This window comes from Panthera uncia, chromosome D1 (assembly GCF_023721935.1).
Source record: "Panthera uncia isolate 11264 chromosome D1, Puncia_PCG_1.0, whole genome shotgun sequence".
In the NCBI taxonomy this organism is placed as follows: Eukaryota; Metazoa; Chordata; class Mammalia; order Carnivora; family Felidae; genus Panthera; species Panthera uncia.
In genome coordinates, this window is record NC_064808.1 from 37,343,967 (window position 1) to 37,369,482 (window position 25,516).

A 25,516-nucleotide genomic window follows, 5' to 3' on the forward strand; every position below is an offset into this window, starting at 1 on the left:
CAATGGGATGATTCACACAAAGTTATAGTGGAAACAGAAGCACCACTTCTGTCTTACTCGGGAATTATGCCAATCCTAAATTTAATAACACTGACAACCCTCTGCTCACAAGCCAGTTGAGTCCCCAGAATGCATCAAAAGATCTTACAAGGATGAGACTCCCCCCAAACCCTCTCTGATCCTTGACGTGGGTGCATACAGCCAGCTAGGCAAGCACTGTTGGTCCAGAGCCTCCCCATTCCCACATTCCCACCTGTAGCCCTCCCCCCAGGGTACCTGGGACCCCTGTGTCCTGGGAGAGAAACAGAGACACCACCATGCACTGGCTGCACAGACTCCAGGACCTGGCGGGGGGGCTCCAGAATGGCAGGACCAGCAGGCACTGGGTTTTCAGGGGATGAGGACTGATTAAGGGACTTGCAGAGGTGGGTTGAGGGAAGGTTAGGATTTTTTTTTTTTTAACATTTATTTATTTTCAAGAGACAGAGACAGAGTGTGAGTGGGGGAGGGGCAGAGAGAGAGGGAGACACAGAATCCGAAGCAGGTTCCAGGCTCTGAGCTGTCAGCACAGAGCCCGATGTGGGGCTCGAACCCACTAACCGTGAGATCGTGACCTGAGCTGAAGTTGGACACTTAACCGACTGAGCCACCCACGCGCCCCAAGGGAAGGTTAGGATTGAGATTAAGATATAACTCTTGGGGTTGGGGCGCCTGAGTGGCTCAGTCTCTTAAGCAGCCGACTTCCGCTCAGGTCATGATCTCACGGTTTGTGAGTTCTTACACTGACAGTGCAGAGGCTCCCTGGGATTCTCTTTCTCCCTCTCTCTCTGTCCCTCCTCTGCTCATGCTTTCTCTCTCTCTCTCAAGATAAACTTAAATATATATATATACACACACACACACACACACACACACACACACACCAATCTATCTCAGGGTCATTTCATTAAGCATTTGGGTAGATCAGTAAATCCAGCAAAGGCCCCTGGCCTCAAATAGCTGACATTCTAGCTAGGATCTCCCTAGCCAATAGTGGTCATAATCATATTATCTGTGGCAGGTTACAAGGTAGTGAGTGTACTGGAGAAAAGAGAAAGTAGAGCAGGGTAGAAGGAGGGTGGGGTGTGCTGGGGAGGACGGTTGGGAAGAAGGCCATATTGAAATGGGCAGGGAAGGCCTCATTGAGAGGTTGGCCAGGACTTGAAGGAAGTGAGAGTGACCCAACTGGATATGTGGGAGAGCATTCTAGACAGAGGGAACGGCTGCAGTAAGGAGTGTTCCTGACTTCTAGTAACAGCAAGGAGGCCAGTGTGGCTGGCAGGAGCACAAGTAGGAGAGGAAGTCAGAGAGGTGGGGGCAGGGAGTGGAGACAGATCATGTAGAGCTTCGTGGGGCCTTTACTGTGGGAAATGGGGAGCTACTGCAGAGATTTGGATGGAGGGGTAACAGATCTAACATTTCCAGCAGCATCCAGTTGCTACACTTCGAGTATACAGCAGGGCGCAAGAGTAGATGCCTGGCCAGGAGCTAGGAGGCTGGGCTGTACTCCTTGTCCCGGGGACCGTGATGACTCCACCCAGGGTGTTTCAGTGCCGCTGGGAGAAATGCTCAGACACCAGATTTTATTTTGCTGGAAGAGCTACAGAATTTCCTGCTGATTCAGTGTGGAACGAGAAGAGAGAGAGGAGTCAGGGATGAGCCCAATGTTTCTGACCTCAGGAGCTGAAAGGGTAGAGCTGCCACTGTCCAAAAGCTGTAGGTTAAGGAAACAGCAGAAGCGACTGCTTCCTCTAAACCCAACCTACCATCAAGGTCAACTCTTTCCTTCTGGCTACAGACCAGGGACGGGTGTCCTTTTTCTGCACTGCTGCCTCCACTGACCAGGGGGCCTCTGCGGCCTCCCCGCTGCCCTTGCCTGGACAACATGATTACTAGGGGGCTATGGGGGAGGGCAGCCCACCTCCTCCCAACCCCACCAAACGCACCTCTCTCTTTCCCCTGAAGCGAAATCCTTCCACACACAGACCATTGTGAAACCCAAAGGTATCTGACATCTCAGGAGAAAATCACCTGCCTCAGGAGGGCTGGACTGTCCTCCAGGCTATGGGATGGGGCTGGGTGCAGGGATGATCCTGACCAGTCTGAACTCCCCACCCCACCAAGACAGTAGGGCAGTCCACAACTAAGGAATATCCGTTTCACCTCCTGACCACGGGGCTAGTGGGAAGTGAGGATGGAAGGAGGCAGGGGAGAAGAGGTGATTTGGACAGCAGGGGCCGGCAGAAGAAAACCGCCAGACTGGCAGCAGTCTACCCAGCTGAGACACCTGCTCTCATCTGACTACGGGAGACTGCGTAGACGCGACTGTTTCTGGAGTTCCCTCTACAAATCAGCTGTTAGTAGTCCCATTTTGCAGAAGATGAAACTGAGCCTCAGATTAAGTACTTCACAAGGGGTTAAATATCTCACTTAAGGTCTCCCAGCTGGAGCCAAGATCCACACCTAAAGCTTTCTAATTCCAAAGCCTTTGTTCTTCCCTCAAAGGCCACAAGATCACAAGTGGGTGGGGCAGAGCCGGGACTAAGGTGAGGCAAGAGAAAGCACTAAAGGTGTAATATTTAAGGAGGCACTCACTCTCAGGGGCCAATCCCACACACGCAGGAGCCTGAGAGTGAGCGCCACCTCAAATTTTGCCACCCTAGGCACTTGCTGGCCTCACCCAGCTCCAGGCCCTGATGTGTGGGAGGATGACGTCACTGCGGAGACGGTGATCAGGGTGAACTGAAAGGGCCCACAGTTTGGTTTATACATCCTGGGGATTTCGACTCAAGTGTGAGTCCGGTGTACATGGAGGCTTTATGCACAGCTTGTGTTGGGGGAAGGGGGCTCAGAACACACTTGTTTTCAGGATGTATTGTCAGAGGAATTAAGCTCCAACGGTAACGAGTTATATTTGGCAGGAGTGGCAATGACTAGTTGATCTGAGCCTGCTGCCCAGACACCTGGCAGCATCCGCCTCGCAGCAGGAGCCCCAACCAGGTGGTCAGGTAAGGTCCCACCAGCTAGCTAATTAGGCTACTTTGTGTTGTTGCCATAACTCTCACGCAGAGCGGCCCAAGGTCAGATGGGATGCATTTGACCTTCTGGCTGCCTGCTGTCACCCCTGCCCTTGGAATTCTAGCTCCTCAATGGGAGACCCATTCCTAGGAGATCTCCTAGGAAGCAGCAGACCATTCTTGTCTCTGACGGCCCTGAACAAGAGGAACTGAGCTCCTCTTGCTGCGGGAGAAGGTGGACATCTCTGTTGCTTAGAAATGACAGTCTTCGTGGAATTTCAATCACAAAGGAGCCTGTCATAATGAGGAGCGTCAGCATTCACCTTGGCTTCCAAACGATGCTCCATGACCAATGTCTGCACACCCCAGAGCAGGGTAATAAATTGTGATTCATTATTTCTGGTGGCATTCCTCATTTAAGAAAAATGATCAGTGATCCTTAGTTGGCACCTGTTCTCCATGATGCAGAATGATAAGTTAGCAGATCTAAAAGAAAAGCTTACCTGCTCAGGGCTCCTCAAAAATTCCCATTCCAGAAAACCTGTAAAATCTAGCACCAAGGACTAAATTCTAGCTATAACACTGTCCTAAAAAATCATGGACTAACAAAGCTAACAGGGTCTTGGAGAATATTCAATCTGACCCTTGAGTTTGTAGATGTGGAAACTGAGGCCTGGATGCCTCTGTGACTTGCCCTCCTGGCAATGACAGCTGATGGTGGCAGAGATGGGGTGGGAGTACAAGGGTCCTGGCTCCCAGCAGGGGGACTTTTATCCCCTCTGTGCAAACGGATGGCTCCACAATTCTGCATTCCCATATCTTCCTAACATTGCCCCTCCTGGGGAAATGATGTTGTGTAGTGGAAAGAGTCCAGGCTTTAAAGGGAAACAGAGGTAGGTTCAAATCCCACCACTGCCACTTAAAAGCTGTGTGACCTCAGGCAATTTCCTCTACCTTGATGTGCCTCACCTTCTCTATACATAAAATGGGAATAAATGTCCTTATTTATTCAATCTGCTGTTGTGCAGATCGAATGAACTAATGCGTGTGTAGCAGTTAGCGTAGTGCCTGGCACACAGTGTTCCACAAAGCTCCCTTTCTCTTCCCATTTCCCCACCACAGCTACCAGGATGTCAGAGTGCTGCAGTGGCCCCTCAAGACATCAGTCATTCATAATAACAAAGATGAGAAAAGCTAATGCTAGTGAAGAGCTGACCAGATACCAGGTATTATACATATACATATATGATCTCATTTAATCCTTGTAACAGTCCTATGCAGTAAGTACTGTTTTTCCCAATTTACAGATGCAGAAACTGAGGTTCCATGGGCCAAATAGTTGGTCCAGAATTACACAATGAGAAAGCGATAGGGGCAGGATTTGAACTCAGACTGATCTGACTCTAGAGCCAGCAGGCCATCCTTCCCCAGGTCACCAACAGGGCCACTGTTCTCCCTCCTCACCCATCACCTCTTCTCCTGCAGTCACCCCTTCTAGCTTATCCTGCTAGAGACTGTCTGCTAGAGACCTGTCTGGCCACTTCAACCAAGCTGAGGTTGTCCTGTCTCGAGTTGTAAGTGACAATCCTGCCAGTGAGATTTTGTTTGAAGAACACTTGGCCTCTCTTGCTAAGCAGTCACTTGGCTTGGTTCCAAGCCACAGAAGGCAAGGAGTTCGGGAACCTCAGGACACGCCAGCCATTGTTGTGAGGGTCATGTCAACATTTCCCCCATCTTCCTGCTGCCCTAGAAGAACAATCTAGTCTAACCCAGCAGGCTCCTTGGGAGTCATCTGATCCTAACTCTCATTTTACAGAAGGGAACACTGAGGTCAGAGGGGAAAACTGAGGTCAGCTCACCTAGCAAGTGTTCAGACAGATGTCTTAGACATCACCCAGCCTGATTGCCTTTACTCTAAAAATGGGGAAACTGAGGACTTCTGCAATAGTTAGGTTTCTGCTTTTCACTTTAGCAGAAAAACAAATAAAAGCTAAGAGCAAATCAGAACCTCAGCCAGAGCCCAAGCAGAGATATTCCTATACAGCAAACACCATGAGAAGTTCCAAAGGACTGGAACCCAGGTCTCTTCACCCCCAGTCTGCTTCTCCCCCAACCTTATGTGATTTTAGGTGTACCAATTACCTCCTGTAATCCTGACAATCCTGTGGGGGTCTACAGTTCAAGTCCCTGTGGTCCCAGATTACAGGGAGGGCAGCAGAAAGAGTTGTTATCAAAAGGTACCTATGAGCACGACCATGCACCCAGGAAGAAGACAGACTCCCCTCTGTACTGATGGGTGCCAAGTTTGGGTGCCTGGTGGGGGGTGTGAGGCCTGCCTGGGAGGTGGGAGGTGACAAAGACTCATGTGCCCTTGAGGCCTGATCCTTCCAAAGTGGGTTGTTTGGATATCACCACCGTAAGCCCTGGCTGGGACACCCAGACCAAATCAACTCCACAACCTATGGTCTGAGCCCACCACCACATTCTCATTCCTTGGGCCTTAAAGGCACATCGGGTTTCATCCCAAGCCACACAAATGGACTCTGAGGATGATTAAGTATCATTGGTTATCATTGAGTGACTGGTTAACTGTTTAATGGGGTTCTTCCCAAAGCGGCAGGAAAATGAGGGAAAATAACGTGACCCTTACAAGAACGTCCAGTGTGTCCTGAGGTTTCCTGGACTCCTTGCCTTCTGTGCCTTGGAACTGAGCTCGGGGTGGGAATTCCAATGTCTCCAAAGGGCTGGCCAAGCCACTAATCAGCAAGAGCGGCCAAGGATTCGCTCAACCAAAATCTCACCGTCAGGACTGTCCCCATTTAGTGCTCTGGGCACGCGGAGTGGAAGAGTGTTGGGCTGAGGGTCGCAAAAAGGGTGTGAAAAGTCCAAAATATGCTGGTGGGAGTGAGGAGAGGGAATCCACTTCACACTTTTGATCTTTTTCCAGCTTCTCAGCAGAAGCAATAACTGACCAGGCAGCCAGACCAAGAAGCAAAAAGCCAGCGGCACTAATTCTGGAGTTTAGGGAGAGTGACTCAATCATGCGAGGTAGATCCCATCTGGTGAACAAAGTGGCAGCCCCCGACAGGAGAGGAAGAAAACTAATCAGCAACCACACCATCACTCAGGAGCTCTGTGTGTATTTGTCTCATTTGATCCTTAAAACAGCCCTGAAAGTAACATGCTATTTATCCCATTTTAAAGGCAAGGGTGAAGTCACTTGCCCAAGGTCCCAGAGCCACTCAGGGCCAAAGTCAGAATTTGTCCCCACGTCTCCTGGCTCTTTTGCGGCTCCATAACACAACCACCCCTGGGAGTCCCAGACTTTTTAAGATAAATACACGTTCTTACTTTTCCTGAAGTCTTGATTCCTTTTGCCAGGGACGCATACACAATCACCCAAGCCAGGAAGAGGCAGAAGGCTAGTGGCCACCTGATCTCCCCAGGATATTCAATTCCAGCAGAAATCTTCAGCACAAAGTACCTAAGAGGTGGAAAGAGAGATCAGGGAGGGGAAGGAGGAGGGAGGGAGGTGAGAGTCTGCAGGCTTTTATCTCCCAGCAGAGCCAGGAGCCTTGAATAAACCCCAGCACTCTCACCGTCCTGGTTAGAGACCTGATGAGATCAGGGTGAGGGATGTGCCGATCTGGGTTCAAGCCCATACATTAGCACAGAGGCCAGTTGGATTTACTAGGTTTCTAATTATGTTGTGGGAAGCCCATTATGGCCCTGGCAGCCTCTGAGCAAGGCTAAGTCAGCTCTACTGCCATCGGGAGCTGCCCCAGTACAAGTGCAAGTCCAAGGGCATTGGGGGTTCTGGCACAAGCAGTCCCCTCCCCGCTCCTGGCGACACGAGGTAGCTGTAGGGACACTGAGTCATGACTCAGACAATCCCTTCAGCTCTGCAACGATCAAGTCCTGCACCCTGGATGAAGCTGCTGCGCTTGTAGCTTTCTGTGACCTGAACAAAAGGCCAGCCAGAATCCAGACTGGACGGGACTGCAGAAATGTCGGCCCAGGGTGTCCTGACCTGCACAGGGACGTGAAGGTGGTGGCTCCACTCCTGGCCTAGCTGGCAGCGGTGCCCTCTGGCAGCTAGTGGGTATGCACTTGGGAGGCTATTTGGCAGCGCATAGCCCTGCTTTTGGGAACAGAGATGGCCATACTCCACAGTGGCACAGCCCCAGCCTCTTTCGGTCTCAACCCCTGGGGCAACCTGGGCTCAAGAGCTTGGTAAAAGTGGCCAAGTGTGGAACTGGCCTAGGCTCCCCAAACTTAGGAACCATGTCTCCCAAGCAATAAAAAGTCCTCCCCCATGTCCCCACTCCCCAGATGGGTAAACCATCGAGGCAACCGTTCCACAGCATCTTGGCCATGTCAACTAGCCCATGCTTTAACGAGGGACCTCCCAAATGGCTCCTGATAACAAATCCTCTTGGAAATAAAGACTAGTCCCAGAGAATAGGTAAAGACCACCAAAAACATATTCACAAATCATTGTACCATATACCTAACCACATGGATTATGTGATCAGATTTCACCTAACCACCAAGTCAAGACCCAGTTTCCCAGTGATCGGGGTGACCCACTCTCTCTGCTCCTACATTATCTTCAAAAGGGATTAGGTTATCATTCAGTCTAACTCTCACTTCTGTTCTGCAGGAAACAACCATGACCCCTCTGAGTGCACACAGGAGAGAGAACCTGGAATCGGAACTAATGGCTATTGGGAGAGGTAGTGGAGACCACTTCTTACTATCTAAATAAAGGCCACAAACCAGGGGCCCACTGATATGGGGATTTCATTTGGCCCCAGTGTTTTATTTGAATGAATTTGCTAACCTCTAAAATGGGAGACACACGTAAGAAATTCAGATTTTATTTCCGACTTGTCTTACAGAATGAAAGCTCTAGCAGCACCGGCCTGCCTTTCCAAATGACACTTGGAGCGGAGCAGCCTCCCTCTCATGTGGCAGACGGGCTCTCCAGTTTGCCACTGTCCCCACCATTCTCCATCATCAGTTTGTATTTTAAAACCTCCCTGCCAAGCCCCCGGGCACATCCGAGTTTACAACCCCGACATAAAGCTTTAACTGGAGAACATTCCTTACTTACCCTCCACTGAACCCTGTCTACATTTATCTCCCTTAATAAATGATTCCATAAATTTTATTAAATCCTCCTATGGTGGCTAAGGATTTCCTACTATTCCTTAACTTCGATCCTCAAAGACTGAAAAAAAAAAGAATGTAAAAAGTACAAAAGTAAGGCAAAACTGTTTTTAAAAAGAGAGAGAGAGGGGCGCCTGGGTGGCTCAGTCAGTTAAGCGTCCGACTTCAGCTCAGGTCACGATCTCGCGGTCCATGAGTTTGAGCCCCGCGTCGGGCTCTGGGCTGATGGCTCAGAGCCTGGAGCCTGCTTCCGATTCTGTGTCTCCCTCTCTCTCTGCCCCTCCCCTGTTCATGCTCTGTCTCTCTCTGTCTCAAAAATAAATAAACGTTAAAAATTTTTAAAAATAAAAATAAAAATAAATAAAAAGAGAGAGAGAGTGTTCTTCTTTAAACTAAATTATGACTGTTTTCTTACTTTTTGCCTCCCTTCCCAAGTTTAGATGGAAGGAAAAAAAAACAAACAAGGGAGGCAAACAATAAGAGAGTCTTAAATACAGAAAACAAACTGAGGGTTGATGGGGTACAGGGGAGAGGGGAAAATGGGTGGTGGGCATTGAGGAGGGCACTTGTTGGGATGAGCACTGGGTGTTGTATGTAAGCGATGAATCACAGGAATCTACCCCCCAAAACCACGAGCACACTGTATACACTGTATGTTAGCCAATTTGGCAATAGATTATATTTAAAAATAAATAAAAATAATAAATAATAAAATAACAAAGTAAAATAAACAAAACCTAGTTCAGTGAAGGTCTGCTTCAGTCACGTTGGCTGAAGGTTTTACAGTGTTCTGTCACCAACACCAGGAGTGACAGCAATACCAGTTCTGTTCCCAAGAGCATGCAATCACGTCCCCTCTCCAAAGCCAAGAAACACCACAACTTGCTCTCAGAAGTCCAACCAGGGAAGAAGACTTCCTCCCAGATCACTCGAGTAGGTACGGAGGGCGCAGATGGAGGCAGCTCATCCCTTGGACCACCCACACCTTGGACCACAACTTGAAAATTCATTAATTCACTGGGTTTCCCTTAGCAAGTTTATTTAAAAAAAAAGTCTTACTTGAAGTACTCTTCACTTCCACTGACAAACGTCTTATTGGCCTGGCTGGTGAAGTTAACCATTGTCAAGTTGGGATAGGCAGTCATGCAGAAAGTGGAGTTCTTGATCTGTACTTTGGGATGGTCGCTGATGACACAAGAATCTATTTAGAAGAAGATGGGACAGACACAGTGAAATCTGTACAGAAATTACACACATCTCTCTCCTCTCTCTAGCAACTGAAGAATAAGAGCCAAAAGTATTTGCCAAATGCTAGAGACTAACCTGGAAAGTGTTACCTGAACAAAGGTGCATCTGTCAGGTGCAGATGAACCCCAGGATTATGTTTTAGTCATCCCAGAGCCTCCAGGACCCACAGCAGTGCCCTGTGCTAACAAAGCTTGTCATTTACGGAGAACTCCCTACGTGGCAGGAGCCATGCTACACATTTTGCATGGTTATCTCATTGATGTTCACAACAGCCTACAGGTAAGTGCTATTACGTCCATTTTTTCCTAATGTTTATTTTTATTTTCGAGACACACACAAACACACACTCACTCTCTCTCTCTCTCTCTCTCTATCTCTCTCTCTCTCACACACACACACACACACACACACACAAATACACACACACACAGCATGAGTTGGGGACGGCAGAGAGAGCAGGAGACACAGAATCTGAAGTAAACTCCAGGCTCTGAGCTGTCAGCACAGAGCCTGACACCGGGCTCAAACTCACGAACCATGAGATCATGACCTGAGCCAAAGTCAGAGGCTTAACCGACTGAGCCACCCAGGCACCCCTATTACCTCCATTTTTAAAGTGAGGAAAAAGGCTCAGAGGAGTTAAGTAACTCTACTCAAATCACACAGCCAATAAGGAAGAGCATTGGGATTCAAACCCAGATCCTAGGACTCCATAAGAAACAAATGGCTTGCAGAAACGAATCTGTAACTGAAATTTGAAAATTCAAATCTGCAATCTGAAATTGAATCAGACATAAGCAAACCTTCTGAAGGACTACCACAGGAGGCTTACTAATGAGTTCACCTTGAACCCGCCGCCTGGCACATGGCTGACAGACGGTAAGTGCCTTAAGATACATGCTGCGTCTGCCTTCCACACACACACGTGGGTTTGAGGAGGCAGAGACCATGCCATGTGCTTGTAAGCCTGCGACAAGACCTAACACGGTGCTTCTCAACTGGGGATGAATTTGTCCCCCACGGGGCACTTGGCAATGTCTGGAGACGTTTTTAGTTGCCATATCTAGGGAATAGGATGCTATGGGCATCTAGCGGGTACAGGCTACTGATACTGCTAAATATCTTACAATGTACAGGCCAGCCCCCCACAACAGAGAATTATCCAGTCAAAATGTCCAGGGTTTCGAGGCTGAGAAGGCCTGACTTAGGGTGGGATGGGGGGGGGGGGGGCTCACCACGTGGATCATAGTAGGTCAGGCACTCCCCTGGACACTTTAACAAGGACTATCCCATGAAATCCTCATCAACCTTGGGAGGTGTATATTAGTATGCTCATTTCAAATAGGAAGAAGCTGAAGTCTTTCTGACTATATTACAATGCCTCTCTGACAGCCTTAGAAATACCCATCACTTGGCAGTTTAAATAGAGTCTGCCAGGATACTGTTTTATCCCCAAAAATACTATTTTACAAAGGAGTGAAAAGTAATGATAACAATGGCTAACACAGGGCACATACCATGTACCTTTGTAAGTGCTTTATATGCACGGACTGATTCAAGCCTCACATCACCCCATGAGGTAGGTATTGTCATTGTCTATGCTGCAGATAAAGAAACGGGCACAGAGAAGAGCAGGTGCTTGCCAAGGTCATACAGCAAAACCAGGAGGCAAACAAGCATTCTTTCTTTGGGGGCCATGCTCTTAACCACTGTACTGTGAAGCAGAGAGCAGGGATCATAGATTCGAACACCTTCATAAACCAGGCTGGTGACACAAATGATGAAGGCATAAAATAGAGGGTGATAAGGAGAGGTGGGGACTCTGGCAAACCAGACGATACTCCAGACAAAAGGGGCCATGCCTTTTCCTTGTGTTCTGGCAAAAGATGCAGAAAATTTGGATATTTACATGAAATCTCTCCACTTTATTTTATTTTTTTACGTTTATTTATTTATTTTGAGAGAGAGAGAGAGTGGGCGGGGGGGGGGGGGGGGGTGCAGAGTGAGAGAGAGAATCCTAGGCAGGCTTGGCACTGACAGTGCCTGATGTAGGGCTTGAACTCATGAACTGTGAGATCATGACCTGAGTGGAAACCAAGAGTCAGACGCTCAGCTGACTGAACCACCCAGGTGCCCTGAAATCTCTCCATTTTAAAATGTTGGAAATAAGGTCAAATTATTTTTAAATATCGTGGACCAAACTACAACAAAAAAAGAGCACAGGGCCACCTGAATCTGGTGCATGGACTCCTAATGCATACTACCTGTGGAACAGTAAAGTGGATAAGACTATGGGTTCAGAGGCTCCTCTGCCCCGAGAGTTTAGAGGAGTTAGAGGAGTCCCTTTATCTGTCCAAGCCTCTGTTGTCTGATAATTGTTATATCTAGCTTACAAGATTGTTGCAATAACCGAAGCAAGTGATATCAGGAATGAAAAAAAAAATCTCACAATGCCTTGAGCGCTGCCAGACTCAATAAATTTTAGCCATAACTCAGTCATCATTGTCATACACTTTTATGGGGTGGGCATCTCTAGTCCTCAGTGACATCTCCCACAATCTCACTGGCCAGCCATAAATCACCTACCACCTCCCGCTCGTTCCTCCAGAATATCTCATTATATCATATAAAAACTTTTAAATAACAATTATAAGACTCTTCCCTCTGATTTTCTTTAACGTTTTCTTTAACGTTTATTTATTTGTGTGTGTGTGTGTGTGTGTGTGTGTGAGAGAGAGAGAGACAGAGAGAGAGAGAGAGAGCATGAGCGGAGGAAGGGCAGAGAGAGAGGGAGACACAGAGTCAGAAGCAGGCTCCAGGCTCTAAGCTGCCTGCACAGAGTCCGATGCAGGCCTCGAACTCACGGACTGTGAGATCATGACTTGAGCAGAAGTCAGACACTTAACTGACTGAGCCACCCAGGCGCCCCTATTCCCTCTGATTAGTTCTTTAAACCAGGGTTTTCAACAGCGGTACTACTGACTTTTTGGACCAGATAATTAATTCTCTGTTGCCAGGAGCTCTCCTGTGCATTGCAGGATAAACAGCATCGCTGACCTCTGCCCACTAGATGGCAGGAGCATCTCCGCCCCTCCACCACCACCCCACCACCCTCATTGTGATAACCCAAAATATCTATAAACATTATCAAATGTCTCCTGAAAAATCTCCCGGAGTTGAGAACCTCTGATTTTAGAGTCCTCAAAATACCTTCTAATTCAATATTATCTTTAGTCTAATCAAATAACAGAGTTCCGGAGGAGTTTTGACCTAATTATCAAATATTTACAAAGGGAGCATTTGTTTCCCCCAGCAGCAATCTGAATGAAGACAACAAAGGACCATCCACAGCCCTTTTCTGTAAGTAAGCGCAGAAGCTATCTCCTGTCCTCCTGCCAAAAAGTACGTCCATCCCCTAAGACTGAAGAAACCGCTAACACGCGGGCAAATGCCAAATCGCTTGCTTCCAGAATTGCCATTGTGAATCATGCGGGCAGCTTCCCTAGAGAGCTTCCCCGGACGTCTCTGGATCCCTACTCTCAGCGGCAGTGCAAAGTCACGCTGTTCCTGCGTCACTGCAGCGAGCTCCTTGCGGCCTCCAGCCTCCTGCAATGTCCCTTCCCACCATTGGGCGGCAGAAGCGTGCTTCCCAGCGCGCAGCGCCTTCAGGTGGGCCAGTGGAGGAAGGATGGGCCGTGTCATCAGACCTCCGCGGCCCAGCAACCCTGAACAAAGAACAGCGATAACGATTGTGCTAAATTGGAAGCTGTTCGAATGGGATTCTCTTTACTCGGGCAATTATTAATAAATGAAAGCACACGAAAGACCAGGGAGAAAAGGGATCATTTAATTAAAGTTCTAATGAAAATTAAGCCATTCCAGGAATAGAAATGGTATTTTTGTTGTTCCCATTTTAAATGACCCAGTCGGCTCCTAATTTCACAGAACAGTCGCTGGTCTCAGTTGGCAGGGCATGGATTAGCTATTCTCCATTAGACATCTGAAAGGTTGAGTCCTCCTAAGGAAGACAGTCTTACAACCTACACCTTAGAAACATGCTGCAAGCCCAGCCTCTAACAATGGACAGAGCCAGGGCTGGGGGGCTGGGGTACAGGGCCCTGGCATCCCGGTGGTGAGTCTGGCTCCTGGAGCCATATGACCCTAGCAATGCTGAGCCGGCCATGGGATAAACACTTCCTCGCTATGACTGAAAGTCATAACTGTGAGCTATCCAATCCCTCCTCTGAGACCAGTGGCCCGCTATCACATGGTAGGGCAGTTATAGGACAGAGGCTGAGCCTGGAGGTTATTTGTGGAACACTGCGCTAGGGGAAGGGATTTTTCCATTTTCTAAACATTTCTCAGAATGGCCATTTGGGAAAGGGTCTGGGATATCCACCATCTGAACTCATGACTTGTGAGTTCAAGAGAACTCAAGAGCAGCAAGTTCAAGAGCAGCCTGACTGCTGCAAGTCAGTCCACCACCGCCCTTTCAAAGTCACCCCAGGACCCCAAAGGACCAATACTTCCACAAGGGAGAGCCTGGCCTCAGTAATGGAACACAGTCATGTGCAGACAGCACAGCGAACAGATGGAGGGACTACACAGAGAAAGAGTGAAGATTGGAAACTTGCTTTAAAAAAGTGGGGGATTGGGGCGCCTGGGTGGCTCAGTCAGTTAAGTGTCCGACTTCAGATCAGGTCATGATTTAGTGGTCCATGAGTTCAAGCCCCACGTCAGGCTCTACACTGACAACTCAGAGCCTGGAGCCTGCTTCAGATTCTGTGTCTCCCTCTCTCTCTGTTCCTCCACCACTCGTGCTCTGTTTCTATCTCTCAAAAATAAACATTAAAAAAAATTGTTTTCAATGGGAGTGGAATTTAAAGCACTTGCTAAGAATAAGATAAAAATCTGTCCAGCCTGTTCATATGCTCCCAGGGAATAATCAGAGTGAAAAATGTCCATGATCTCTCTCTGCTCAGAGCTTGCATAGTTTTTATGGTTTGTACCAGTCAACTAGGAGCTTAGCTGTAAAATGCCATTACTTTGCCTTTAATGTTTCCTGGGTTATCATCCACCAGACTGGAAACTTCACAAATCCAGGAGCACCCTCTCCCACATTCCTGGTCTAGACAACATGCTCAGCTTGCTTCAAAAAAAAAAAAAAATGCACACACACGAATATAAGTGTGTATATATACACACAGACACACACTCTGGCTATAAAATAAATGTGTCCATGATAGAAAAGGTAGAAAAGAAAATATGGTCCCAAATCTGTCAGTAAACATTTTGTGTATTTGGGAGAGGATTTCCCCGTGTTTTATGAATATTCATGTTTAATGACTACAGAATACTTCATTCTATGGATGCACTACAGTTTATTTGAACTATGGGATTATTCAAGAATTACTTGCATTTTGGTCACACATTTAAGTGTTTCTAGTGTTTTCCAAGACTGTAAATGTGGCTACAATGAATAATCATGTATAAGTCTTATCTGGGTCTTTGATTTCCCCCCTTAAGATTGATCCCCAGAAGTGGATCTACTAAGTCAAACGACTGTTCGGACAAGCTTTCTTTTTAGCCCAGGGAATCTCAGTCCCTAACAGACAGTTAGGGAACACATGGACTGATGTCACTCTGCCAGGACTGATGGGGCAGAACCTGCTGGACCAAGGAGCCTTCAGGAATCCTGGATGAGCAGGCAATCAGGAATCATGACATCTAAATCTCGGTGCTGGTTCTACCTTTCGATTTACAGCCTGACCCTTCCACTCTCTTCAAGTTCACTTTCTCAACTGCAAAATGGTAATCATGTCACCTGCCCCTTGGAACTCTTAGGGCTCTTATTAGGAACAGCAGGGACATCTTTTATGAAGCTGCTTTGTAGACTGGGGAGCATTTGGCATGATGCTTTAGAACCGTGGCCTTGGGAGGCAGGCAAACTTAGGTTCAAATCCCAGGTCTACCATAGAGTTAGCTCTATGACCTTGAGCTCCAGCTTTTTCATCTGTAAAATGGGAATAATAATAGAAGCCATGTGTTGACTTGTTGTGTGTTGGTAATACAAGTAAAAGGGTTCCCATAGTGCTTGGCATGTCGAAAGTGGTGCTAGCTGTTATTTAAGTGTGAAGGTGCCACACAAATATTAGTGGATATGTTTGTTGAAGAGAATGTTGTTTCTGAACTACTGCCCCTCCCGGAGGACAGCTGTGGGACACTGATTACCATGACATCTATGGTTCCTGATGGAAGTCCCCAGGCAAACTTCCCATGGAGCCTGATTCAAGCCAGCAGTCCTCCTCCAGCAGGTTCTCCCTTGAAAAGTGACCTCGCTCCTGGGCACAATCTGGGAAGGACAGGCAAGTCTGGGGAATGACCTTGAGGTATTTCTGCATTCTAGAATCTACATCCTAGAAAATGTTCCAGGAGGGCACTCCAGCAGCTAATTGTTAGTTGTGACTCCATGAACAGCTTTTGAGTGGAATTCTCCCAGAGAACAGCTTTGTAGAGGTGACCACTGGGATGGCAGAAATGCAGGCAAGGAGAGGGGGCATTCCATTCCAAAAATGGTTAAGGGCATCTAAATTAATAAGAGGTGTGATCAAACTCCAACCTAGTGGTTCTTTGGTTCCTGGGCACTTTAAAACTATGGATCCTTGACTCTATCCCTAAATTGTCTGACTTAATTAGTCTTATGTGGACCCTAAGGGATGTCTTGATTTGTCAGTTCCCCAGGTGATTTGATGTATAGCAGCTTGGGCTGACAACTGCTGCCCTAACCCAAGAATCCACCAACACTGAGACTGTGAGAACACTGAGGCAAAGAGAGTCTAACGGACACTTCTCGTCGAGCCACCCACCTGGGAACCTCGACACACCCCATCCCCCATTCCTGAATACTTCCAGGTACACAGGGTTTGACTTTCATGGGCACATGTCTTTAGTTTTAGCTCTTCTTCAGTCTTAGTCAAAGCCAATCTAGGTAGAGGTTGGTCATGGCATGTATGTATATGCACAATGTGTGTAAAAATACTCCAGTGTGAATTACTGCCTTTAGGTATGTGCATGTCTCCAAGGATATGGCAGGGAAGAATTCATCTTTCTCTCATAACACACTCAAAGGGTTAAATAATGCCCTCATTCTGCAATGTGCTGGCTGTGAGGGCAAAGGAGCTGATTTGGGGGCCTACACTAAGAGCCAATCATGTAGAGATCACAGATTCTGACCTCAGCACAGATTGAGCTTAAGGGGAATAACAGATCTGCTGGAAAAAGAAGAAACTACTTGCTTATTTGTGCCCACTGAAATGACAGAGAGGTTTCAAAGGTGACAAAGGTGACCGAGGCACCTTCTATTTGTAGAAGGCTATACTTTTCCAGCTGCTCCCATATCCTTTGTTTCTGGCTTCCTTACAGCAATCCCGTGAGGTATGTAGGGTAAAGAACACTATTATTCCTACTTTACAAGTGACAAAAATGCAGATCCAGAGAGAAAGGTTACCTGCCCAAGACCCATGTACCGTCAAGGGCAAAGATGTCATTTAGGCCAGACAGCCTTGCTGACAAGTCTGCCCTGCTCCTCCTCACTTCCACCCACCTGCCTTTGACCCAGCAAGCTGACAGCTCCCCACAAGCCCTCACATCCTAGGGGATTTCAGGTTTGAACCGCCAGGAACTCTCCCTGACTCCCCAGGCAGACTTCTCCATTTCTAGGTACTACATTATGCACGTTTCTAATCTCTATCAGAGGTCTGCCACTCAAGTATCTGTTCTCCTACTTACCTCATGCACTGAGCAGTATTTTGTGAAGTGTGATCCAGGATCACAGGCATCACTCTCCTAGACTCTAGGACCCCATTGCTTTCAAATTGTACAGTACATATGAGTCACCTGAAGACCTTGCTAAAATGCGAATTTCCCAACCCCATCCAAATCTAATATATCAGACAACCCAGTGGGCCCCTAAGTCTGCATTTTTAACAAACACTCCAGTTAGTCATGGGCAAACAAAAATGTCATCACCCCTCCTCTGAGCCATGAGCTCCTTAAATGTTAGAATTAAGTATATTTGGTTGTTTTCATCTCTGCCCACCACTTAACATAGGGATATCCAAACTTACCTAATAAAAGTTTGGTTTTATCTTTGCATTCTGGCGTGTTCCAAGGGTTGTTGCAGGAGCCCCAGGGCAGCACAGACACAAAGGAGGCAAACAGGTAGAAAAGTGTGTAGCAAATAATCACATTGTAGTATATGGCTATTAAGACGGAGATGATCAGCATTGCGATGCCACAGCCTGTGGAAGCAAGATTTCCAGGGACTCATTCCAGTCCAAGTCCTAGGGAATTCTTACAGTTGGGCACAGGGAGGGGACCTAGGTCTTGGCTCTCTTTCACAGATGGATACACAAATAGTGGAGTGGATTCTGTGTCCATCAGGGAGATTGAGGTATTCTGCGAGGAATGGACCAATGCCAGAGGCAATCTTGGGCCATTCTTCAGAGGGTCCCAGAGGTAGAATGGATCAAATAAAGGAAAATGTGAGTTATCCTGTTCACAAAAGCAGGTCTCCCTCCTGGGGGCTGCATGGTGCCAGAGAGAGCAGAAGAGGGCTGAGGAGGCTGGGAGGCAGGGCGGACTCACCTTGTAGGGCCGGGATGGCCTTCCACACAGACACTGGCCCCTGGCTGGCAAACTGGCCCAGTGACACTTCTAGGAAGAAGATGGGTAACCCAGCCAGAGCCAGCATCATCAGGTAGGGGATGAGGAAAGCACCTTGGAAAGACAGAGTGAGAAGTGAGAAGCCCTCGGAGGCCAAGGCCACCTTGGCCCACATTCACCCTCTGAGGTGGGAGCTGGCTCCCCCTCATTTTCCAAGAAACTTTTGACATTCCAGCTCAACCACAGGGACCCCGGGACATTTAACAGCCTTCCTGTACCAAGTTCAGTCCAGAGTACCCAACAAACACACTACTTTTCCCAATTCCCTCCTGGATGGGTTGCTAGGGGTTGTGTCATGGTGGGGTTTTATTCTTTTCTCTTCTTTTCCTTTTCTTATTACAGCATTTCAACGTCCTCCAAATTAAGCTCTTCCAGCATTCAATAAATCCACACCCGTGACTCACTACTAGAGTCATATTTGGTGAAATCGTCTCAGCATCTCTACCCTCCAAGGACCCGATATCTACTAAGGTAGACTCCAGGAGCCCTTCTGTGCAATACCCTGAGTTACCTGCACACCTCCTGCCACTCAGTGCTGGGTCTGCTCTGCCAGACAAGTGGCTAGAAAATCCCTCTCTCCACCACCCCAGCCACCACACACTTCTCAACTTTCTTCTCCACATGAAAATCCCTTCCATCCTTCAAGGTCAACTCAAATGCTTCCTCCTTCAAGAAGCCTCCCTTCTCTGTCCTCCCACAATACTTCCCTAGGCACTGAGCACCTCCCAATATTTACATAGTGTCTTACCTAGACTGGAGCCCCCAGAGGTTATCAGCCCTTCATCTCTTTATTCCCTGGAATGCCCCCCCCGCCCCCGCTCCCTGCAAACAGGACAATAGTAGTAGGGAGGCTGCCTCAACTGATGGGGGTTCTCTGGGGTTCATTCCCTTCAAGAATTAAGATCATTTGGGAGGGCCTTAGGGAACAGCCATGATCTTTGAAATGACTTGGACCAGTAAGCGCTGTTGCATGGGTCAGAGCCAATTCAGGCACTAGGGATGCCAGAACCCAGAATGCTGTGCTCCAGGAAAGGAAAGCTGATTTTTCTCTGGTCTACTCTTTTTGGTCACCCTTCTTCCAACTTCCTGTCTGGGCTGAAAGGCCTTTCCTGCCTGGGCCCCTCCAGGTGAGGAAAGCCCAGCAGGGCCCTCAAGCTCTTGGAGAGTAAAACGGCGGGGGGGGGGGGGGGGGGGGGTTTGGGCTCCAAAAACCCAGCCTCTCCAGATGGGGTTTTGGAGAAGGGTGGATTATGCAATCCTTCCCCCTGCTCCCAGGAAGGAGGAGGCCAGCTCTCCACCCAGTGCTGTGGGCTTCAGAGCTGGGAGCCGCAGTGTAGAAAAGTCTGCCTCCCCCTCCCCGTGCATGGCTACATAAGGAGCTCCTGGAACCGGGAGCAGGAACCTGGCCACTGGGCCAGACGCAGACCCACCCTTTGCGGATCCCCAGGGGAGCAAAACTTGGGTACTTCTGGCATGCCAAACTGCCCTGGCTGAAAGGCCCTCCCTAGCTCCTCCCCCACCTCCCACCACTACATGTCACTGGAAGCCTTATTATAGCATCTCCGGCCCACTTCTTGCACCCTGGACTGGGATTCTTACAGAAAACCAAGCGGAAACCCAGCTAGGGTTCCTATTTTTGTGTGGCCAGCACATGTTCTTCTGTTTCCAGGGCACCTCCGTTTGCAAATGATCGGCCATCCTCATAAGTACTTGTCAATGTGTCCTAATTTGGAATTGGAGGGGAGAAGGCATATTTTTCTGTTTTAATCATCTGGTGGTGCAGCACCTGTCTGCTGTCTGGAGCTCCCCCAAGAGAAAACAAAAAACAAAAAAACCCTAACTTGGTGGGGAGGGGGTCTCTTTGGTCCTAGGAGGAGGTCCTAGTTGCAAATTCCTATTCCTAGAGGGGGACTTGTCAGTTTAGGCAATGTGGGGGCGAGGCCCTGGCCAAGGTGCCTCAAGGTGGAGAGCGCCAGCAGAGGACCTTGAATGAGCGGGCTCTCTCTCTCCTCCTCAGTGTGTACATAAGAGGTACACTGGATCCAAGGGGCCTGGCAGCTGGTATGTACCCAACTGGCATCCTCACCATTTCAGAAATGGTTTTCCTTCAAAAGCAGCTTCTTCCACCCAGTGAAGACAAAACGAAAACTATTTTTTGCCAAACAACTTGGCTAAAGTCAAAATATGTCCTGCTTGTGCCCAAGGGGATGTATGTGTGTGGGTACTTCTGAGAGGTTCTGGAGAGTACAGACCCCGGCCCCTCTGCACTCCCCAGCACCCTGCATTCTGCACAACTCAAACACCCATTTGCAAGGTCTCCTATGTAGGCTCGGATTTCCAGGTTATAATCTTAAACGGTCCTTAATTTGGTGTCCAGGACCACACAGCTACTGCCATTTAAGTGCACAGAGTGCGCTGCTACAAGAATATTTCTTGGCTAAATCAGAGTTTGAATTCTGAATGCAGCCATGCCCACTTGGCTCGGGAACCAGTCCCCCAAGCTGGACCAGTGGGGGATCATGGAGGCCCCCCTCTCTCCTGAGCTCCATCTTCAGACAAAAAGCCTCCTGGATCTAGTGCCAAACCCTTACGGTGGCTCCTGCCCTCTGGCTTAGCACTGATGCCTATGGGGGATGGAGCCGGAGCGAGGAGGCTGCTCCCAGCCTCCCCTCCCTGCCCTTTCCGAGGCTCCTGGTGCCTCCCCAACCCGCAAGTGCCCGCCCCGCCCCTCCGCAGGCGGAAAGACCGGAAAAGCCATACCTCCCCCGTTCTGGAAGGCCAGGTAGGGAAACCTCCAGACATTGCCCAGCCCCACTGCGTACCCCACCATGGACAGGATGAAGTCCAGTTTGCTGGACCAGTTCCCTCGGGCCTTATTCTCATCCCCTTGCTCGTCCTCCTGGGGGCGGAAAAGCACATTGTCGGATAACAGCCCCGGGGCCACCGGCAAGCAGGCCCCATTCCGCCCATCCCCCCTGCTGAGGGTCTTTCCCAGCAAGCAGGCCCCCATTTTCCAACTGAGGATGCATTGGCAAGCAGGACCCCAATTTTGAAGAGAGAGGATGCATCTACAAGCAGAGCCTTTAACCCTCACCCCTGCACTGAAAGTCTTTCAGCAAGCAGGCCCCCAATTCTGATATGAAGATTCATCTTCAACACACCCCTAGACCCCTCCTTCCCAAATCCTGCAGTCAGGGCACACCAGCAAGCAGCTTTCCCCAAACCTTGAACCTGTTGGTTGATTGCAAGCAAGTCCCTCCATCCCCAACCCCTGACCAAGAGTTCAGTTGGCAAGCAGTTCCCCAATATCATGCCTAGAATCCCCAGCAAGCAGATCCCTAACCAACCCCTCTCTCCCCAAAACCCTCAACACACTCCTTCCTCAGCCCTTTCTCCCTCTGGAGTCTGCTAGGTCAGAAATAGAGCCGCAATGCCTGAAGCCAGCCAGAGCCCCTGCCTCATGTTCTCTGCCAAAGCCTATAGGCAGAACCTACCTGATTTGCTAGTGTAAGGTGGGGGGGGGGGGCACCTTTCAACACCAGGGCAAGGGAAATGGGCTGGAGAGAGGTGTGAGTGTGAAACAAGAGGCAGAACAGAGAAGGTAGATATGGCAAGAGACAAGATATCTAAAGCATTGAGTTCTGGTCTAAACTTTACCACTAACCATCTGGATAATCCCAGGCAAGCCACATGCTCTCTGAGCCTCTGTGCTCCCATCTATAAAATGAGGGGCTGAGAAGAACTATCCCTTGAGGCGCTTTCCAGTTCCAACCATCTATGGATCTTTGAGGCTTGCCTCTCCAAGTTCACACTAAGATGCTCTCTTAGGGGCGGTATCTCCTTCTGGAATGCCTCACTACTAAGCAGAAAAGGAAGAAGATGAAACCACCTCAACAAATTCTAAATGTTCAGGACGCCTGGACACCACACCAAGGTTCCAAGGACCCAAGCCACTGCCCGGCCTCTACTTCCTCCATCACACTCCATTTGCTATTCTAGCACTCTGGTATGTCTCACACTGTTCCACAGGCTGTGGAGAGTAAAGGAGCTGTCAGGAGAAGAGGAAGTCTCTGGAAGGGAGGAGGGTTGAGGTAGGTGTCAGGAAGGCAAGAACAGAAAAATGGGCAGAGCTGAGAGTAGGCAAATGCAGGGCTTAATCTACTCTGAACATCTTCAGCATCCCCCTCCAGAGTCCTTTGCCAGGCACAGCACCTCCAACCCCACCCACCCTCCAATTCTTCTCAGGCTAAAAGGGTGGGAGTTTCAGCCGCTTTTGCGCTTTTGCCGCAGTGCGGAGGTTAAGCAAGGTATTTGAAACAATCTTCTGCCTCCATCTGGGGTCACACTGTTGGGCACATGCTGTCAGAGGCAGTTAATATATACAGACAAACGCTCCAGAAGTGGACACCAAAAACAGGGGCAAGTGGGAAGGTCTAAGTGTATGTTCATTTCTAATTATTATTCCAACAGCTGGGTTCTTGAGGTGTGGGCCTGTGTGTGTGTGTGTGTGTGTGTGTAAATACTAGAGTGTCACCGAACAGAAGGGCTGTATAAACCAGAAATCTCACATAGGCAGATGTTTAGATTCAGGTGCTCAACACATGCCTAGCCCCCCAGCCAGGGGAAGGAGAGGAGACAGCAGAAAGGCAGGGGATGGAAAAGGAAGAGCTCAAGTAGGTGAGACAGGACAGAGAAAGAAAGAGATCAGAGGAAGCAGAGAGACTAGAGGGAAATGGAAGACAAGAGCCTGTATGGGAGAGAGTAATAATAAGCAGTAGTAGTTGCCTTATCCTGAACCCAGGATTGGTATTTGCTCTGTGAGTTTTTCATGCCTCTCATTGAGTGTAAAGGATCAAATGTAGAGGCAGGTCCAGGCATGGAGCTAAAGAGATAGATTCTCTTTAAGAAAACAACAGCAACAACATATACAAAGTTATGATGAAAAACTAGGTACTGGGTTTTGGAAGAGCCCTGAAGCTTAAGCTTCAGTAGTAGCTTCACGTACACCCACCTCTCCTCAATGAGTTCTCGTGTGATAATTTCACTCTAAGCGAAAGGTACTACTGCACTTAAACTGTTATTCCCTGCAGGGGGAGGGGAAGAGGGTTCCTCTGTATTTCTTAATTTTTCTAATTAAGGAAAAATATTTTAAAGAAAAGACTCACTCATGGACAAAAGGGGGAGTCTTGTTTTCATAATCTATCTGTCTCAACCGCTTCATGAGCCTGCATGAATTTGCGCGACTACTGAGGTTGGTAAGAGACAGGTCGTGGCGGCTCCTGAGATCGTGATTCCTCTGGCAGGGTCACAGCAGCCCTTGAGCCCTGAACTGGGGACCCCAGCGCAGCGCGAGCTTCCAAAGCCCCAAAGCTGCCTCCCGCGTCCATTACCTGGCACTGCCAACCGGTCTCCCCATCAGCACACGTGCACCCACCACGTCCCGGCTCGCCTCGCACACCTAGGGGGCGGGAGGCGGCGCGGGCCGAGCACGACCTGCTTACCTGGGCGGCAGCGGTGGCCACGCTGCCCGGGAGCACGGACGTGATTCCATCCGTGCCCAGCACCACGGTGCTCTGGCTCATATTCACCCAGCCCACGGCCGGGGTATTGTTCCGCTCCAGGGTGCCCTTGCCCACACTCACGTTAGCATCCCCCTCGGGGCCGCGCAGGGCCGGAATCTTACAATGCAGAGCGTTGCCGGGCCCGGCGGCCCCAGAAGGAGCTGCGGCCTGCGCGCCGCGCGCCTCGCTCAAGTCCCTCAGAGCTGCCGAGGCCGCAGGCGCCCGCGGGCTACTGAGTTTGCAAGCCCCCACTCCCTGCCGCTCCGCCTCACAGGCTCGCGCGTCAGGGGACTGGAAAGTTTGGGCGCCGGTGGAAGCGGACCTGGGCACACGCGGCGTCGGCGCCACGGCGGCGTCGGCGGCGGCGGCGGGGGGAAGCTCCTGCTCCGGGCTCGTCCTGGGCGCGCACGGGCCAGCATGGTGGCCCAGCGCCATCGCCGCCCCCAGGCTGTTGGCTGGTTGTTTATTCATTTCCTTGGGAGCACCGCAATCCTGCAAATACAACATGAAGTTCGTGCACACACAAACATACACACACGCACAGAAAGTCACGGTAGCTCTAAAAATACCTGTATCTACATGTAAAGACGTTCACCACTCAGGTCCAGACACCACTCGGGTCCGTCCGTTCACCACTCAGGTCCCAATATCTCGGGAATAAACTGGCATCTGGATTTTTTTTTCCTTCTCCAAGAAAAACTGTATTTCTCAATTTGCCTGTCTTGTCAATAACCAGATGGCATAAAGCAGTTAATATTCTCCTCCCTGATGGTGGGATAACTAAGAAAATAGGCAGAAATGTGTTTTTGTAGGGGGTAGCAAAGGAGGGTAGAAATAACCCTACAGCCATGAGCTCCCCGCCCTCTTTGGATTTCACATCACGGCTGTAGGGTGCCCACCTCCCCATCACCATAGTAGAAAGATTCTTTAATTTTCCGCCCCATTTCCTTTGTCATTCAATAATGCACATTGCCTTTTTTTTTTTTTTTTTAAATAAGCTATAGGCAAGCTGCGGCCACAAAGCTGATGCCCTGGCACCTACGAGTGTTTCTGGCCAAATGGGTTGAACGAATCCCAGCATTTCCAACCCCATCTTCGCCCTCCAGGTAGCAAAGGCAGGAATAATGATCCCGAGCAAAACAAGAACAACAACCACCACACAATAACCATAACAAACCAGATGTAAAACACAAGACAGTAACCAGGTTTGTTATCTTACACAACCTACATTCACTCCCAGATTTCCAGATATGTAAAAGAACATGCAAAGTTTTTTGGTTCTCTTTCTCCCTCCAGTAACTAGTTACAAGAGTGTCTAATGCCCTTCATGCTTGGGGACCAAAACTCAGGACTAATTTTCATTTGCTTTTTCTCAACTGAGTTTCAAATTAAAAGATCTGCAAGTGATGGTTTTTCCATCTGGTTTCTCCACTCGTGTAATCTTTCAGGGCTTCCTGAATATTAGCACCAATATTTACTATTACACTGTAAGAATGACCATATTACCTTCACCTCAACCTCGTGCATCTCGTCTAACCGTCTTTCATAAATGCACAGGTTGGAACTCATTAATTTGCACCAAATCTAAACACCTTGTCTCCAGCAAGCATTGTTATCTCAAAAGCCTCTAGGACTCAGCGACTAGCCTCAGTACCGGCACCTGGCTTTTCAGCACCGAGGACAGTGCCTGGGATCACAGAAGATAGGGATCTCGGTTCTACAGAGCTTCAGAAACCTCTTTCCCACCTCAGGTGA

The 25,516-nt window shown here is 48.9% G+C and overlaps 1 protein-coding gene across 1 annotated transcript in view; it reads right to left on the minus strand.

The window, feature by feature from the left end:
- Positions 1-25,288, minus strand: part of SLC6A5 (solute carrier family 6 member 5) — a 57,813-nt gene extending 32,525 nt beyond the window's left edge. Inside the window, exons 1-7 of the mRNA XM_049639912.1 lie at positions 25,268-25,288; positions 23,702-24,253; positions 20,961-21,099; positions 18,123-18,254; positions 17,603-17,776; positions 9,288-9,429; positions 6,408-6,540 (exon numbers count right to left, since the gene is read on the minus strand). Coding sequence (XP_049495869.1) covers positions 6,408-6,540; positions 9,288-9,429; positions 17,603-17,776; positions 18,123-18,254; positions 20,961-21,099; positions 23,702-24,253; positions 25,268-25,288 — 1,293 coding nt within the window. The remainder of the gene's footprint in view (positions 1-6,407; positions 6,541-9,287; positions 9,430-17,602; positions 17,777-18,122; positions 18,255-20,960; positions 21,100-23,701; positions 24,254-25,267) is intronic.
- Between the last annotated feature and the right edge of the window lie 228 nt (positions 25,289-25,516).